Raw genomic sequence first — 19,864 nt, forward strand, 5'->3', positions numbered from 1 at the left:
TTGTCAAATGATCTCCAAAGAATATGAAATTGCTTGTCATCCTCGTCAAAATTACATATGAATGGGATATTTGCTGTGTTGTAATTAAAAACTCAATTAAAAGAAATTTTGAAATCATTATCAACTTTTTCAGGCATGAGTTGATCTACCAAAAAAGCAAGCCGTTTATAGCTTAGGCTTTTACCAGCATTCAGAAGAGGGCGGAATTCCAAAATAGGCCCAAGGAAGGGATGAGATCCAGACTAAAGTGGAAGCATTCTAAAGGAGGACATCAGCGGGTGTAGACGCGACATTACCTGTTAGGTGGCAAGTGCTCTTATCTTCTAGCACTAGAATATGTAACTGTAATTCTATAATTAGGCGGTATCATCTCATTAACACTGAGGACCACTGTCCCTAATGAGATTCTTCAAAATGAACAAACAGGAGGTAGCTAATCATTATGGCTCTCATTTATACCGGACCTATCTACTAGATGCATATTATTGGACAAAATTAATCGCATTACAGTGGGAGCCACTGAATGTAAGCACATTTGGTTCTCAGGGAAACGATTACCCTAAGTGGCCAATCATTAATTGACTACAGACAGTAGGGCATCGGTGATGAGAGAGGAGCAAGGATGTGTGTATATCTGAACAGGAAACTCATCATTTTATAGCCACCTAGTTGAGGCTGGATGAGAAAAAAAGTCCCAGCTTCTGCCTGAGGCCAGTTAAGCCAGGCCGTTTCTTAAATCAGGTCATGAATTATTAATAGTAATAATTCAATAGCAGCCTCCATTTATTGAGAACTTACTATGTACTAGCAAGAAGGCTAAGCCCTTTAAATTCATGATCACACTTAATCCTCACAACAACCCTTTGAGATATGTCTCACAGTTTGTAAGCGGTAAGAAGGAAGAAATCAATTTGAGTCTAAAACCAGTATCCCTAGACATAAAATTATACATTCTTGATCCAGATTCTCAATAGAGACCAGAGCCTCTGGGGTATTTTATTATCAGCCTGGGCAGAGTCAGTACATCTGGGGTTAAGGCATCTAGGTATGATGCCGAACCCAAGGAACTCCTGTGGGCATTTTTTTTCTTCTATGCATTTGGAGATTGTTTGAACATAATGAAAAACACTTCTTTTTTTTTTTTTTTAGGAGAAAATGGCTTTATCTTCATTTCTGTGATTGTAACACTAACCAGCAAATACCAGTGAAACGTGATGTTTAAAAAGCAGCATCGATTCCAGTTTTCCTAACTTCCTATTAAGACAGGAGGGGTGAATAGTACTCCTAATCTGTAGATCAGATCTTCTAATGAATGGAAGTGAGACATATGGGAATATGCCCCATCAGAAGCCGTGGCACCCTTTTGTACAGAGCTGCCTGCGGCGTTCCCCTGTCAGGTATGACAAGGGGGATGACTCAGAAAATCTTCACTGTCTTAATTGTTATTCCAACTACATGATTTCCATTGCACGTGCTTCATTTTTTGGAAAAGTGGAGACTTATGTATGATGAGAGCAGAGGATGCATATGTCTAAAACGTGGGAAGAAAAGTTGACTAGAGGGATGAGGTCTAAGAAGGCAAGGGCCCTGAGAGACAGAGTATCCATCTAAGAGCCAAACACTCCTGGGACAGTTGGCCCAGCTAGCTGGATAGCAAATATTTATATCTTGGAATGAAATAGTTTATAATTTACTTGAATGAGGACAATCAATGGGTATCCTAAGGGCAGACCCCGTGTGTTGGGGGAATCACACCCTATGAAGAAAAGCCCATGCATGGAGGTGGGAGAGGAGCAGCATGAGAACCCGGGGTACAGAGGAAATGTTTTAATGTCGGGTGAGAGAGCAACCCTGAGAAGGATTATAAGGGGCTTCTAAAGAATATTTCATCTGCCAAGTCATTGTATGTGGTCCTTAGGGGAATGAGTCAATACTATGACCTTTGTCCTAAGGCCATGAAGCATGACTTACCTCTCCTCTTCCTTCCATCTGTCCTTGTGGTCTCAGAGGCTTAAGAGTTAATGTCCTCCTTGCTTCAGGCCAACCTTTCCTATGGATCTCCCCCTCTGCCCCTCCACCTTTCCCCCTTCCTTTGAGAACATGATACATTAATTTTTTTTTATTATACAGTCCTACCTTTTCCCACTATCAGATCATTCTCTTTAGCCCTCAGTCTTACTTCAACTACTGTCCTCTTAGAATAACCTGCTCCTGAGTCTGCATTTCCTCTAACATCCTATCCCTCTACTTCCTCCCATCCAAAATTCTCTGTGAAGACTGTGCTCACTCGCCCCACATTCGCTCCTCAGTTGACTGCAGTTAGGTTTCTGCTGCCATTTTGTAGGAAGACTGCTCTGAGAAAGTCACCTAAAGTCCCAACTTTCTAAATTTATAGGATTCAAGTCCTTACATTGGATTTTATTGCTTTGGTTTCACTTTGGATCTTACCACTTTCCTGAACCTCTGTGACATCACACTCTACTGGGTCCCTTCACACCCCATTTCAACTATCTCTACTTCCTGGTGTCTTTCTTGGCTTTTTTATTGGCCCAACTTCTAAAAGCTGCCATTCTTAGGCTTCTACTCTTACCTCTTTTCTCTGAGGATTTTAACTACCACTTTTATGCTTATAACTTAGAAATCTGAATTTCCTCCCCAGATATATTGCTCACAATTCAGAGCCATATATTCAATTGCCTTCTGGACACCTTCATTCAAATGTCTTATAGAAATCTTGAGATAAACATGGCCAAAAAAATGAACAGATCCCTTATCTCTTCTGATTCTCCTCCAGTATTCTGTGTATAAATTGTACTGCAAATCACCTAATCAGTCCAACTATAAGCTTGAGGGTCATCTTCACCAATGTTCACAAAATTAATCACCAGACACTGCCATTCTTTACTCATTTTTATATTTGCCCTCTCTGTTCTGTGTAGTTCTCCCAGCTTAAGTTCCTGCTCTCACTATCTGTCACCGGCACTACAGCAATATCCTCCCCAGGTTCTCTGACCCTCCCATGTACCCCCTGCATGCCCCCTGAGTGCCTATGCATTGGCCTCACTGGGTTTCCGTCACCAACAGGATAAAACCTGATCCTTTCACATAATATCTGGTCTCTTGAGACTAATTTTTTTGCTATTCTCTGCTTGCTATTTTAAGCTCTAGTCATACTGATCCTTTTACTAACTCGGAATATACTGCGCTATTTTTCACCTCAAGGCTATACTCATGCCATCTCCTCATCCTGGGACTCCCTTCTCCTCCTCTCCCTAACTTTCTGTGACATCCTTATTGTAAAAACTTAGTCAGGGATCTCATTCTAGGGTCCCGAGCACCCTGCATATCTCTATCACTGCAGTCACCCCAACACACTGGCATTCTCTATTTCCCCAATATAATTATACATCTTTGAAAGTAAAGATCAGGGGCACCTGGGTGGCTAAGTGGTTGAGCATCTGCCTTCCACTCAGGGTGTGATCCCGGGGTCCTGGGATTGAGTCCTGCATCAGGTTCCCTGCAGGGTGCCTGTTTCTCCCTCTGCCTGTGTCTCTGCTTCTCTCTCTGTGTCTCTCATGAATAAATAAATACAATTGTAGAAAAAAAAAGAAAGTAAAAAATCAGTATTATTATTTTTCTGAATTCTCAGTGCCTAAAGCAGGTTCTGATAGATGGTAGGTATTGTTCTGGTTTTTATTAAATACAATAATAACAGAAACATATATATGTATAGGACTTCAGATTTTTCAGGTTGCCTTCCCACACATCTCCTTTAATCTTTATGGCCATCCTTCCTGGCTATTCAGTATGTATATTTTATCTCAATTTATACCATATGTTAATCATTGGCAGCTTTAGCTGAGACTACCTGAGAAACACAACACAGAAAGACATTGTTGGAGGGACACCTGGGTGGCTCAGCGGTTGAGCATCTGCCTTTGGCTCAGGGTGTGACCCTGGAGTCCTGGGATCAAGTTCCGCATCAGGCTCCCTGCAGGGAGCCTGCTTCTCCCTCTGCCTATATCTCTGCCTCTTTTTGTGTCTCTCATGAATAAATGAATAAAATCTTAAAAAAAAGATTGTTTGAAAACAGCTCATCTTTATTTTAATACAATTTATAATATAATGGGACTCTCCTGAATTAAGTTTATGAGCCCGGAAATACCCCAAATCACCACCACCACCAAAAACCCCAGAAACAAAACCAAAACACAAAGTGTTTTTTTAAAATTTTCCATTCACCATGTAAGTCATAATTTACTCCAGTGTTTCTGAGCTTTAAAACCAACGATTCATAGTTATTTCTTATGCTCTTGTTGTTAATGGAACATTTTACATATCTATTTCTCCAACTTTTTGAGTAGAGTTTTAATCTTTCCTTGTTCCAAAAATGTCCAGTTCATCTGGAGTTCCCAGTTCCCAATTTGTATTTTTATCTGACTTTTTTTAACTTTTAGATGACAGACTAATTCACAAAAGAAAAGCATTAAAGTGAAATGCTGTTTGATGAAGACTTCTAGTGCCTAGTCGAATAGTAGAATAAAATAGTTATTAAATGCTACTTTTGCTCATGAGGCAGTTGTTATATAAACTATATAGTTGTTATAAAACCTGTAACCTATCACCAATACTATTTAATGTTTTTCTTTTAGACAAATAGCTTTACCTCTTGACCTAGAGAAAAAGGAGACTTATAGCAAAAAACAAGCTCATACATTAAGTGCTGTTCAGAATTTTAATAATGGTTTGTCCAATATTTGAATTCACTCCCCTAAAGATAAGAGAAAGCAAATTAGATTATTTAGTTACTTCTTCCCTGCTGAAGGGAAAAATATCATCTGCAAAGATATTAACACATTCCTATTCTGTTTCCATTTCTAAGTGATTGCTCTACAAAAAAACAGTTGTTTTTTGATAGATAGTAAACACAAAACTCTGGATTTTTGTTTTAACATCTTTATTGGCTACCACATGATCTTGAAGGATAACATTCCTTTGCTTCATTTTACAAAAGCCATGAAAATTCGAACTTGTCCATTACCAAAAAAGGCAACAGTTTGGGCCTAAAAGAAATCAGACTGTTGTCTGGTGATTATTGACCTAAAAAGAAAATTATTAACTTCAGCAGGGATACTAGAATTTCTCAGCTTTGTATGCACATAAGCACGAAGACCAGACTTCCAAATGCCGGGCCAGAGACGGTTGCAAAGGCTAGTAGATTTTCTTGAATTTATAAAAATAATAGTAAAGATTCATATACCACTGATTTTGTGAGACACTCTCCTAAGCACTTTACAGGTGGCAAGAATTTTATCCTCCTCATCATTCCGAGAGCTTAAGATCAGAACCTATAGGATATGCTTCCTCCTCTAACTCTCCCATGCTCTAATGCCTTGAGTATGACTATTCTGTATTCCATGCAGGCGATTTCATATTGAAGATTCTCTTGCTTCATGTTGAAAAATTGTTAGTGAAGTCACAGAAGCTTAGAAAGCTAGAGTGAACAAGGATCCATGAAATCATTCAGTTTAACCAGGACCCAGAGAAGCTATCTGACAGGCCAGGTGTTGCACATCTACTTGGTGGCAGATCAGAAACTAGAACGTGGCATTCTGACCTCTGTATATCCTACTATTCCATATCCCTTTTCTCATGCGAAAGATAAGATATCCATTTGTTTCAAACAAATCTCCTGATCCCCTGCAACATGCCAGGCACCATTTTAGACACTAGAGCTATACATAGGAAGAGAAAATACGCTCATGAACTCATGCTCTCCAACTCCCTAAATAATCAAGAATTTATTGAGCATCAATTATGCATCAAGCTCTAAAAAAGGTCTGCAGAGGTGGAGATGGGTGGCCTGGGGGAGGGAAGAATAAAAGAGATGGTCCTTGACCTCCAAGGAATTGCATGAAAGACAAGGAAAAAACATGAACATTTATAGGAAAATTAAAAAAAAAAAACCCACCAGCATATAATTAAGCTGTAGGGTAAATGAAAACCAAGGAATTTCAGAGGAGAGATCCAGAGAGTAGGAGGGATCTGTGCATGTAAAACGTGGAGAAAGCAGAGAGGTAAAGGTGATGGTTGCTTACCATAGAGTATGCAGCAGCCAGATTTAGAGACACGCACAGACTTTAAAGATAGTGACTAATGTAGGAAACAAATGGAATGTAGTATGCATCATCTGTGTAAATCAAAATACATGCACAGATAATATGAATTATTTGGCAAAGATGTATACGATCAAAAAATGCACGTAAAACATAACAGAATGCTTGCCTAGGCAGAGGGGATACAAGGGAAGAGGGATAAATAGGATACATTAATTAATTGATTGATTTAAAAATCAGATCAGGCTTTCACAGACCAATGATAAAAATGTGCCATGACCTGATTATGCCAACTCTCTGTTGTCAAGTCCAAGGAGAAGACTCAGCATGGCCTGCAATAGGCGCCGTGGACCTCTGCAGAGACATTCCGACCGTCTTCACGTCGAGGGAGGGATGGAAAGGTGATCTGGGTGAGGGAACAGGAGGAGAGGGGAGAGACCAATATGCCAGGAGAGGAAGGTGCATGTGGAGAAAAGGGAGGAACTGTGGGTACATACGTGTGGCTCGGGTGTCCCCCAGGAGCCCTCTGAGGTCAGCCACAAGGTACAAATGATGTGCTGAGGGCATCGCCTGAGCTGGTGAGTGATACAGATGAAGAGACTGGGGAAGGCGAGCCTGGCAGCGTCCGGCGTCTGTCCTCAGGACACAGGACACCGGTGAGGCACCCAGGAACTCGAGCCGTGTAGGGATGAGGGCCTGAGTGAATGGTGTTTGCGGGAAAGAAGGGGACATGAAGAATGGACGCCTGCACTGCGAGCAGATGACGAAATGTCCCAGGGATGGACTTGTTTGGTCCTTGGTGCAGGACACTTTTGAGAGTTCACTTCAGCCTTAGCTGTGGTTCCTGGAAACAGTTAAGTGGGTCACTTGCTGAGCTTTCCTTAGTGGTAGATTAATTAGCCAGCTGTAACTCCCGGATCTCTATTTTTAAATAACGACTTGCATAAATCTCCAAAGACAAGAACTCGCCACTGGTATACAGCATATTCCAGCAGCTGCAAGTTATTATGCCCAGTGGAAATTAAATATCTTTTAGGGAAATCATGCAAGATCTCGTGACAAATATGAAATTAACCCCTGCCACCTCTCTGCCCAACTCATTTCTTCGCTCGTCTGCCATCCTAATAAGCAGAGTCTCTGGGGTCTTGAAATGACAGCACAGTTGGCAATATTCTAAAAAGGCATTATTCATCCATGAGCATGAGTGAAACATAGAGCCTTTGTCCCTGATTGAGCTAGAAGCTCTGGAAATCAAACATCAATAAATACACACGATAGGCCCCTCCTAAAAGGCGATTAGCCTATGGCCAGGCCAAGACGCTTATAACTCCAGGGATGTACATAAACAAATAAACAAACAAGCCATTTTATTTATAGTTTTATTTTTTTTAAGATTTTATTTATTTATTAATGAGAGACACACAGAGAGAAAGGCAGAGACACAGGCAGAGGGAGAAGCAGGCTCCATGAAGGAAGCCGGATGTTGGACTCGATCCCAGGACCCCAGGATCACACCTGAGCCAAAGGCAGATGCTCAACCACTGAGTAACCCGGGTGCCCCTTATTTATCATTTTAGGTGTTTGATTTCTTCTGCTTAATATCCTCAAATTCCCTCTTCTCTTTCACTTTGACTGAATGCATTCTCATTCTGGTTCTTTATTACTTCTTTCTGTCTTTATGAGCTCCAGATTTCAGATAACATGTGATTTTTGATTTTCCCTTTTCATTGCCTATTTTTTACATTAGGTTTGGGTTCTTGCAGTTTGTAGGAGATATGAGATACAATGCCCTCAGTCAGAGTGAAAACAGGAAAACAAGCAAGATTATCAAGAGCTGGCTATGAGGAACTCTGATAAAGCTGCACACAGTTAGGAAGGGTCCTGAGGTCTGGCGCAAGCTTTGGGTGCTCGAACACCATTTGCAAATGTCTGTTTAATAAAATGGCAGTCAATACACTGGCCGTGATCACCAAGTGAAGGATTTGACTTGTTTGGCCACTTTCAAGGAAGGGCAGAAACCACACAGGGCTTTACACCTATTCCCTGGGTGGGTGGAAATGGAACTCTTAACTTTCCCAATCCCTGATTTCCCACTTGAGCACCAAGAATCTAAGAGCTAGGAGAGAAAAAGAAGTAATGCCTCTAGAGAGACGGTATAATTTTGGGTCAGATGCAAAGGCAGAGGAAACCAGGAGTGACCTGAAAGGAGAAAGGGAGGTGATGGTTAGGACAGCACTCCTGCATGGAGAAGCCCAGCACCCAGGCCCATCTCTGTGCAGAGCTGCTGCTCCTTCTTCAGTTCCCATCTCGATCCCCAGGCCTCCCCTTAAGTCTCCACAGGCTCCGGGACATCTCTAACTCTCCCGGGCAGGGCTGCAAACCCTTAGGCTGCCAGGCGGCACCATTCTCCTCTCTCATCTGAGTCCAGAAATGGCTGCAGCCTGGGCCTCGACCTTGACCCCGTGACCTCCCATGTCAAGAAGTTAACACGGTTTCTGCCTCTAGCTAATGGTCTCCAACATCACCAAATGGGAGTCTAGCTTATCTATTACGTGAACTTCAGTCTTTGGCATAAAGGTCATTATTGTGTTATGCACCTGGAATCACATTTTAATGAGGCACATCACATTCTCTTACAGTCAATGAGGGGGAAAAGAAGCACACAAAATGGAAATTACGCCTAAAATGACCTTGCTGGATTTCTACATCTGGCTAGCAGAGCCTGTTTCTATACATCAAGAAACTGACGTGGCGGCTTTGTCATACAATCGGGTGGCCCAGTCTCATGTTAGCAAACATGCTATTATGGAACATATGGCATAAGCCTATTAGTGGTGTGCACAGTTGATGAATTCCCAGTGCAGTGTACCCATGATGTTGACTGATTCACTGCCACCCTGCCCTAGGCTGCTTCCAAACATGTCAGTAAAATAAAATGTCATCCATATTTGCATTCTGAAGTTATTCCATATTTACACATGCTAATAAAAACAAAAGCTTGCTTTTTAAGGAAGGGGCAAGATCCATAATCAATATTCCGAGAGGCTCCAGTGTTTGACATGTGCTGCATGCATTGCACTCACCGGAGTAGCGACTTGGAAAACACAGGTAGGCTGGCTCTGCGATTTCTCACCTCTTCCTTGCCAGGCCAGCGGTAGCCGAGAGCAGACAGGTACCCCAGAGATCCAAGGGTACCTGTAGATCACTCACTTCCTCAACCTAAACAGCTTGCCCTAGGTTGTTGTTCAGTGACTGCACAAATATTTCATGAACCAGTGAATGCATTAGCTCTGCCAATCGCCACGACCGGATGGTGCCCTGAAACTTCTCTGGCCTTTCATTAATAGTCAGCTCCCTCTCCAAGTTCCTCAGCCCTGCTGTCTTTGCTGGAATATAGTATTTGGGGTCATTCCCTGGGACATGGAGTTCTGGCTCCGGAAAACACTGGTATTGTGATTTTCATGAGCAAATCACTTAAACCCCTCTGAGTCTCGAGTCCCTTAAAATGGGTGAATTACTGCCTTTGTCTTTAGGGATTCCTTAAGTTACAAAAGATGGACCAATTCAAACTATTTTAAGAGAACACAAAGATTAAGTTGTTTAGCTCATATGGCCAGGAGAGCTATTGAGCTTCAAATGCTAGAGTCAAGACTCAAAACCCCCAGAACTCCCTTCCTCCTCCGTCTCACAGCTCAGCCCTGCTCTGCTTGGGCTTCATTCCCTCCTACTGCAGCCCCACCTTCTTCACTTGACTTTAGCCCTAATTTCACATTCTTGTACAATCATGAACTCAGAGGCAAAGCTGATTTATCTCCAAGTTCACATCAAATCCTCTCTGGTACCCCAGAGGAGGCCTTCCATTGGCCATCCTGGTTCCCACGTTTACCTCAGGACAAGCAACGTGTAGACTGATGGGCATGGGGTTGTGCCCATTTTGTACTGAGGGTCAAAGCTAATGGCTAGAGGGGATTACCAGAAGAGGATTCGAACCTTGCTGAGCAAATGAGGCAAAAATTAAAGCTACGGCCTTGCTAAGTTAACCCACCAAGTTGTGAGGATCCTGGCAAACAGCAAGTGTTGCAGAACCACAGGTTACTATCCTAAGTCCGCGGCTTTGCAAGCTGCCAAATGTCACATGAGTCCTAGCAAAATCGCCACCACTTCTATTTATTATTTCTCCATCCAAGAGTGGAACCTGCCTCAGTCAGTATTAAAGACAATTACAACGATCATAGTTGACATTTCAGAAGCAATTGCCACATGTTTGCAACTGCTTTTCTGAGCATCTTATCTGTGTGACGTCTGAAATAGGTATTATTATTGTTCCCAGTTTTTACATAAACAAATCAACGCGCAGAGAGGTAACGCAACTTCCCCAAGTGACTGAGCTAGCAGGGGAGTGAGTGTTTGGATCTAGGGGAGTCTGGGCCGGAGTTCACACGCCCAACCACCACACCTCAGTAACTCCTGTGCTAGAAGGATGAGGTGGAGGTTGAAAGGCAATTAATATTTTGCATGATACTGTGTGTTTTTTCCCTGATGTGCTGCAAACACTACAAGATTGGTGATTGGATCTGTCTTATTCACAGTTGCAGAAGTATGCCACTCTTAAGGCCTACATGACTGGTATGAGAAAAGGGGAGATAATTAGAATTGGGCCAGACTTTTATTTGAGTGTCTGAATATCATTTAAATAATAGTGCTTTTGAAAATGAATATGCACATCCATTTTTCTAAAATTCAGAAAAGATGCATAATATTCAGGTGCCTAATAACTTGGCTGCTAGTTAATCATGCTTGACACTTATATAGCACTTCACCTTTTAAAATCACTTTAGAATATGTTAGTTCATTAATCCCTACAAGATCCGTGTGAGACAGGGAAGGTCTCTGTGCCTGCCCTAGATCTCCCTGCCCTCTGGCATCTAAATACTTGGTGGACCAGGAAAGGAAGAAAAGAATTGGATAAACCAAGCTAGGAAATGCGTGCGGCCCAGGATGATGGAAACTAGTAGGTAGTGAATGTGAAAGGAACATCCTCTGACTCTGGAGACGTTTGCCCTTGACACATCAACTTGCGACATACAAAAATCCATATGATGATAATTACTCACTTCCAAATGGTTAAAATGTAAGAAAATATCAATCAATCTGCCATCTTCAACTTCACATGCCTCTACACCAATCATTTGACCTTGTCTGTGGTCATTTCCTTTGACTAAGACGTGCTTCTAATTGCAAATTCTCATCCTCTTTTTATACTTCTATTCCAAGTTCTGCTGCCCATTCTAATTTATGCTTTTCTCAAAAAGGATCTGCCCAATGTTAACATCTAGTATGACATGGGCCATATTCAGCCTACATTCCTTCATATTCTCTTGTCATTGGCTAACAGTTGGCTCTAGGTTTGGGTGTGACGCTGAGCTAATTCCATCAGTCCTCTGAACATTTCAGTCATATCCTGGGATTCCATCTGCTTCTCCTCAGACATGGACGCTGATCAGCACTGACAGTTCATAAAAGTACAGAGAGAAAGGTACATGAACAAGGTAATAGGGCTAAAAACACCTCCCTGGGATGCTTTGGATTCACCAAAAAACACTTTTAAAATTAATGAGAAATCATCCCAATTAATACAATGGCATAAAAACCAGACCTTCCCAATCCAGGTCACCGTACAGGACATATTTCTATTATAGAGAATCATCTTATTTCTGGCATCAGCTCATCCTCCTTTCTCAAGGTACTGAGGATTAAAGGGAAGGCAGTATAGGGTTTTGATTTGAGCTCACATTCTAGGATCAGGAATACCTGGGTTCAAACTGATGGAACTAATTATTAACTATGTGACCTCCGACAAGTTGCTTAATCTATTAGTTTCCACAGGATAATACTGGAACCTACTTTATCGAATTGTTATAGGATTAAATATAGGAATCACTCACAGACTTAGCACAGTCTCAGGGATATAGTGAATACTCAGAAGTAAATATTATTAGCTGTCTCCAAGTTTCTTTGATATCCTCACACTCAATTTTGAGGTATGATATTGAGGCTACTTTAAAAGGGTAAATCCAAGAATTCTAGGTGTTTATTATGTATGAAAGAGGAATATGTTCTGGTCTATGTTAACACATAATGATCTTTATCCACCCAGGCTAGAAAGAAAAACGTTCCAAATCACCCCGAAGGTCAGACACTGTCCAACAGTTAGCAGACTAATATGCAATGTTGACCCTGGACAAAGTCAGGGGATAGATGATCTGTTTATGATGAACCTGTTTTTATGCATGTACCCTCTTCCCTCTTCTTGAGATGTTACCCTCACCTTATTTTATTTGGGGGCAATTGAGGGCCTACCAAATGCTTTGGAAGTCCCAGCAAATAAAGACCACTTTATCTACTCGTGAGTGCTCCTCTGGCAGCCCAAGACTCCCAAGGTTACTGACAGTAGCTTTTGCCCATTTCCTATAACCACATCATTAACCTGGAAGATTTTTCAGCTCCTTTCCCTGTCTTCAAACAGCTACAAAGATAATCCATGATAAAGGGACTTGGCAGTGTCTCTGATTACCCATTAGCATGGGACGTGGCAAGGATGTGGGGGGTTGGGGAGCGTGTTATCAAGTTCATGGGTTAATTTGCATTGGTACGGGGGAAATCTGAGCAGACCTTTTTAGAATCAATCCACTGGGGGAATATATAGAAGGAAGCATTCAAACCACGGTGCTCAAGCAGAATGAACACTTATTTCACAGACACAATTACAACTGCCAGGGGAGAAAATTTTTCCAAAACTATTTAATCTCTGAAATGGGCAATAAGCTTGTCAGCCTCTTGGGCATTTCAACCTTGGTGCAATGGTTCATAGCAAATCTTTCCATGACCAAACCCCATCAGATTCATCAAGTGTCTCCATTCTCTCACAATAAAAGTCATTTAGGTCTCTGAGGATGAGGCAAGCTTTGTGTGTGCAATATATGCTCCACTCTGTCACCAATGCAAAACCTGGGGATGTGTTGGAGAAAGGAGCCTTGAAAAATGAGGGTATTCATCTTGCAAGTGTTTGAGGTGCTATTTCTAAGCTAATCTCCCCTACAAATCAAGGAGTCCAATTCAATTCAAGTCCAATTCAAGCTTGTCTTCCAGAATGTCTAGTAAATCCTCAAAAACATGAACTATGTACTTGCTTTGTGCTTCACTTTCTACTCATCCTCCTCTCAGCCCCATGAGTTCATTAGAGCTATGGAAAGTATTAAGATTCAGACGAGAATTAGCAGCCAGAGAACTTACTAGAACTAACCATCCCCCCCCCATCATGTCTATTAATGACTGCAACATCATAAACAATAAAGTTTAATTAGGAACTAAAGTGTCTATAGCAATTAAATATGAAGGAAGTATTCAAAAACACAGCAGGAAGGATCATATTTTTAAAGCATTTAAATTGCAAATGATGTTATTGACAGAACTTTTAAAATAAATTTTGTGTTTGGGGGAAAAATATCTAAACTGAAGTGTTGACTCCATGACATTTACAGGCAAATAAATATTTAGGATGGATCAATTTGTAACTATGAGCAGACGCTTCAGGAAATATAGAGACCTAATGGGAGCTGTCCTTAATTTCCACCTCACTTAGACAATGAAAAAAAAAAAAAAAACCAACAACTTAAAGGATTCAGAGTAATGACATGACTCATTAGTGTTAAGGCCACTTCAAATTAAGGGATTTATTTTCAGTTACTGAGAGAAGAAAATTGTTAATGAGCTTCATGCATGAATATCTGGAAAGGGCTATAGCTTGCTCTTTAGGTACGAAACTACCTGAAGTTGTATCTGCAGGTATTTAAGTTTCTAAGACCAGAGCCTAAGTAATTTTGCCTTACTGCTTGATAAACAGTGCTGGGAATGGAAGCTGTGTGCCCACTAATCCACTAAGAAAAGTGGGGAATATTGTGTCTCACAGGGACAGGGTAAATGCTGGGAAAACAAAAACAAACAAAAACAAAAACAAAATGGAAGCCCTACCATTATGGAAAGACATGGAAAGGAAAGGCTAAGTTGAGCCTTCACTGTTCTAAGTTTATGTTGTTCCAAATACAGTGGTGGCAACCTCACAATTCAACATAAAGATGAAGAAAGTTCAGGCCTCTCTTTCTGAATACTCTGAAAAACTGTATAGCTACTGAATCTATCATTGTTTTTGGCATTTACTCTTGAGCTTGGAATGGAACTTGAAAGTCTTCTTCCATATTTAACTCCATCACATTATTAGGTCCATTCCAGAGAGTTGTCCATTTGAAGCCTCTGGTAATAAAAGTTTGGTGTTTGAAGGAGCTGTGCTGAATAATTTAATTTTGTTCCTTGCAAACAAGTTATATAAATAGTAGCCTCATGGAAAATGAAATACTCAGGTGCAAAGTCAAAGGAGAAGTCCAGAATATGAAGACTAAACGGGACTGGAACTTTGTGGTTCTGTCTCTTATACCAGTTATGAAAAAGACATTGGATTAAGGGTCTCTCGACGGAGTTGGAACACTGCCAAAATAACTGGGCATTTGTTCATTGGCTCCTGGGATGACCTATATCTGTAATTCATTTCTAAGTTAGGGAAGAAAGCAGAGGCTGATATTTTTGAAATGCCTTTCTGACGGCCAGGAATCATGGCAATTTTATTTTCTAGTACAATTATGTTTCTTCCTACTCTGTTTGAATTGCAAAGGAACAGAGCATGGCATTCCCAGTTGAAGTTTTTAAGTTGACAGTCTGATAGTCTGATCTATTTTTATTTACTTTTAAATTTAAATTCAAAGCCAGTGTTCATAGGTGCCTTCACAACAAACTGCAGGCCTATGGGAAATACTCCCTGGCTCCTCTGTTTATCTAAAGTTTGGCCTCCTCATTATGATCAATTAATATTTCAGAAGGTTCATTTTTTTCTGAGATTGGAATAGATGTCACTTTCCAGAAAGCCATTTTCATTGCTATTCATTTTCTTTTCAGTGTCTTGTTTATGACTAAAAAATGCACTGATGATTTCATAATGAGAGTATATTATGTAGAAATGGAAATATAATCTTTGAAAAGTGAGACTTTTTATGTGCTAGGTAACATTTCTCTTCAATTTCCCTTTTCATGTGATTTTTTTTCTTTTCTAAAGGGAAATAAGTGTTAGGAGAGAACTGACATACATATCAGGAATTTAGAAAGTATATTTCTTGAACTACTATAAAAATCTAAAGGGACCAGGTGATTAAAGTCCTTCATTTTAAGAGGATTCTCTTTGAGAAATCCCAGAAGCTGGAAAAAAATTGTCTTTATTATTGCTTAAGTTTTGTTTAAGGGCATAGAACATATCAGGTTCTGTAAAGAAACATAATATTTGCCTCTAAATATTATATACAATTTTTTGTTTGTTGTTAAAAGCAATACAGTTCATAATGTGAAAAATGCCAATAAAGCCATTGAGTATGAACATCATGAGATCATTTACTCATTTACTTCGTAATTTATTTAAGAAGTCAATGATGAGTACCACTACATGTCATTATGGCAAGCATGAACATGAATAACATGTCTTTCTTTACCTTTAAGAAATTTATAATATATTAACAGAGATAGAAATAATCAGAGAATTATATATAGGTCAGAAGGTTCAAAATATTATGGGATTTCTAGTTCAAGATGGCCTACTGCAGGTGCATGTAAACCTGTCTTCCCTCTCAAATTACTACTGATATGACCTTATAACAAACTATTATAAAAGCCATGATAAGACAGGAAACCAGACATCCTAACAGCAGAGCAGTTGGGAAGGAATTTTGGAAGACATAAACAATAATAGATTGACAGGCATTTCTGTTCCATGTAGCTTAAAGTAGTTTTTGGTAGACCAACTCATCTGCTGAGAAGAATTATTTTTAAAAAGCAAAATAAACACAAAAATCCTCTGTTTAAAGATATACACAGTTGCCAAAATAATGAAATCTGGAGAGGCCAAAAGCATGAAAAGGGGAGACTCTTAGAAAGGTATAATAATGATCCTCAGCTGCACTTTCCCTGGAAGCTTGTGCTGATTCTTGCATGGGTAGACCAGGAAAATGGGTTTTGACTGGGCAGAGGGCCATTGTTGAGGATAGAGAAACCAATAGATATTTTGGAACTTAGATGAGATGGAGTTATGAAATTGGATACTTGAGGAGCTTCAAGAGAGAACTGATCCTCTCTCCCTCAAAATATGTGCCAAATACTGAAGGTGCACAAAATATGAGGCTTAAGAAGTAAGCTACAAACTCTGAGAAGTAAACTGGAAAATTCTGCAGTCTCCTGGTACTGAGATGACAAAGACCTGCTAGGGTAAATGGACATAGTGAATACAGCAAGCTCTTAATTGGAAGCAATGGAAGCCTCTGGACTAGAGACAGGGAAAACCAGATACAGAATGAACTTTATTTTATTTTGATTTAATTTTTAAAATATTTTATTTATTTATTTATTCATGAGAGACACACAGAGAGAGATAGAGACATAAGCAGACGGAGAAGCAGGCTCCCTGTGGGGAGCTTGGTGTGGAACTCGATCCCAGGACCCTGGGATCACACCATGAGCTGAAGGCAGATGCTCAACCACTGAGCCACCCAGGTGCCCCTGAACTTTAGTTTAATTTAATAAAAACTTTAATCTAGCCTAAAACTGGCCCCTTCCTAAATGATTTAAGATAGTCTTTCACTCTATCTACCTTGGAGAGGAAAGGATAATCATTTTCTAGTGCAAGATCACAATATCTGGAGTTTCTTCCATATTTATATGTTCAGTGTTCTTGACTTATTAAAATCATGCTAAGGGATGAGTCATGTGTCTGAAAACCAAGAGGAAAAAATAGGCAACACAAACAGCTTTATAGGTGATAAGACAGTTTAAAGAACTATTAAAAACCTGATTAATACGAATAAGGAAAGAAAAATGAAAGATGAAATGTTGGAGTTTTTATCATGTAATTGGAATCTGAGCCAGTCTTGTTTATATTTTACATACATATAAACATTGCATTATTATATATAAACAATGCTCTCTCTGTATATATATATATATAATGAATCATATATATATACATATATATATATGATTCATTATAGGGATTTGTCCTTACACAACTGTGACAGCTGGTTAAAAATTCACTGTACAGTGGATGTCTTTGTATTTTATACTGGAGCTTCATGTCTAAACCGTTAAGTATTTGGGGAAAAAAAGATATAAAGTTCAGGACAGTGAGAATAAATTGGTATCCAAAAGAATGAGTGGGAAAACATTAAGATGGACTAAAACGCATGCCAGTTTTTCACTGCCTCTAATTTATATGGCAATTGTCATGCACAAGAAGTTCTTACTCTTCATCACATGGTTGAAAATACATCTGGCTGAGGATTCAGAGAAGCTGAAATAGGAAAGGAAGCTGAAGACCTAGCTGCTGCCCAACATTAATGAGATGAGCCAACAGATCAGTGACAATGTGTGTGAGATGCAATAGCATCTGATGTTACTTCATGACCTTCGAGGTATAAATCAATATGACTATTGCTTTAATTCTTCCAAAACTCGCATGTAATGTTTTTTTTTTTTGTACTACTTGAACTTAAAACACATACGGAAGAGTACTCTTGAAATGTAGTTTAGCTTAGCTTAATTGATATAATGCAAAGTCGCTAAAAAATCCATACAAAGAATTAGATGGGAATTCCAGAAATAAAAAGTATTCTATCTTAAGGTAAAATTAATGCATATAACACAAAACCTGGACAGGGTTGTGCACAGAATTAGTAAACTTGAAGACAATTGAAAAGATCCCAATGGAACACAGAGAGATAAAAGAACGGGTAGGGGGCAAGAATAGAACAAAAGAGAAATAGTATAACATTGATATGTAATGGATACATCAGAAAGAGAGGGAAGAATTAGAAAGAGACAATATTTGAAGAGATGGTGGCAAAAAAATAACCCTCCAAACTGAAGAAAAACATTAATTCACAAGTTCAGAATACTCAGCAAATTATAAGCAGAATTAACATTTAAAAAAAATCATTAAGGCACATGATAGAAAAATGCATTTTTCAAGAGATAAATATAATAAATCTTAAAAGCAACCAGAGAGGGAAAAAAAGACACAATCTTCAAGGAACATCAATTAGGAAATTGGTGATTTCTCCATAGAAATGATGTAAGCCAGAAGACAATGAAATAATACCTTAAAAATGCTGAAAATGACTGTCAACTTATCACTCTATACCTGTGAAAATGTACCTCAAAAATAAAGGGGAGATAAAAACATTTTCAGAAAAACAAAAATTAAGACAATTGTCAATAAGATTGCACTAGAAGGAATATCAAAGGAAGCTCCTTATGCAAAAGGAGTATGATCATAGAGGAAAATACGGAAATGGAGAAAGAAAAATTAGTAGCAATGCAAAAATAAATATAACTGAATTTAGATGGTACAAAAGTTCTATTGTTATTATTGAAAAGGTAAAAAATCATCATTTGTATTAGGCTGTAATAAGTCAGAGATGAATACTTCGATCTTTTAATCATTAAGCATTTGCTTAAAAATGTAAAACTGATAAAATAGAAAAAAATTGAATGGCAAAAATCCAAGAGAAGGCCAAAAACCAAAGGGCATAAAAAAGCAAAAACAAATGAGCTAAATAGTAAACTCATAATAAAATGATGGATATAAGCCAAACGTACAATGAACTACATTAACTATAAATGGACAAAATAGTCCAAGTAAAAGATTAATATTTGCAGACTCTGTGGGGCACCTCGGTGGCTTAGTTGCCTGCCTTTGGCTCAGGTCATGATCCCGGGGTTCTGAGCTCAAACCCCAAGTTGGGGGGGGTCCCTGCTTAGTGGGGAGCCTGCTTCTCCGTCTCTCTCTGCAGCTCCCTTTGCTTGTACTCTCTTTCTCTGTGTCAAATAAGTAAATATGATCTTTAAAAAAAAGTTATATGTGGCAAACAACAGTAATGAGGTGCCATGTACCATGTAAATATTAACCAAAGAAAACTGGTATATCTATACTAATATCAGACAAAATAACCTTAAGGAAAAAGGATTACTAGAGATAATCAAGGTCATATCATAATAAGTTGCTAGTCTACTATGAAGACATAAATCTGAATGCATCCAATATGAAAAAAATAGATTTCTGCTGTAAGCCATACACATAAAAATCAGTGACTTTTTTCCCAGAGGAAACTCAACTAGCCACAAATGAGAAGTAGTAATGAAGGCTGGAAGTAGTAGACTATGTGTCATTGGTCAGGTAATTTTTTTAAAAAGAATATTTATTTATTTATTTATTTATTTATGAGAGACACAGAGAGAGAGGTAGAGACACAGGCAGAGGGAGAAGCAGGCTCCCTGTGGGGACCCTGATGTGGGACTCGATCCCAGGACCCCGGGATCACGACCTGAGCCAAAGGCAGATGCTAAAACACTGAGCCACAGGGTGCCCCTGGTTAGGTATTTTTTATCAGTGTGTGTGTGTGTGTGAGTGTGTGTCTCTTATGCCAATCTGCTGCTCTTGGAGCAGCCAATTTCAATATCTCCTTTTAGGATTAAGCAATAAGTACAGCTTTATAAAGTGGGAATTCTGAGAAGTACCTCTAGTAGCTTACAGTCTTCTGTGCCAAGATGAGGGGCTATGAACTATCTTTAATGAGAAGCCCATCTAGTTCTGGGTCTCTCTC

General features: G+C 39.5%; 1 protein-coding gene across 3 annotated transcripts in view; it reads right to left on the reverse strand.

Moving 5' to 3' along the window:
- Window positions 1-19,864, reverse strand: part of ST6GALNAC3 (ST6 N-acetylgalactosaminide alpha-2,6-sialyltransferase 3) — a 507,075-nt gene that overhangs the window by 89,433 nt on the left and 397,778 nt on the right. The window contains exon 4 of one of the 3 annotated variants that reach the window (XM_041747352.1): window positions 7,533-8,315. The exons of the other annotated variants lie outside the window; for them this stretch is intronic. Coding sequence (XP_041603286.1) covers window positions 8,183-8,315 — 133 coding nt within the window. The 3' untranslated portion in view covers window positions 7,533-8,182. Of the gene's footprint in view, window positions 1-7,532; window positions 8,316-19,864 lie in introns of those variants that run through there. 3 annotated transcript variants of the gene reach the window in all.

The sequence above is a fragment of the Vulpes lagopus genome, chromosome 3, assembly GCF_018345385.1.
Source record: "Vulpes lagopus strain Blue_001 chromosome 3, ASM1834538v1, whole genome shotgun sequence".
NCBI lineage: Eukaryota > Metazoa > Chordata > Mammalia > Carnivora > Canidae > Vulpes > Vulpes lagopus.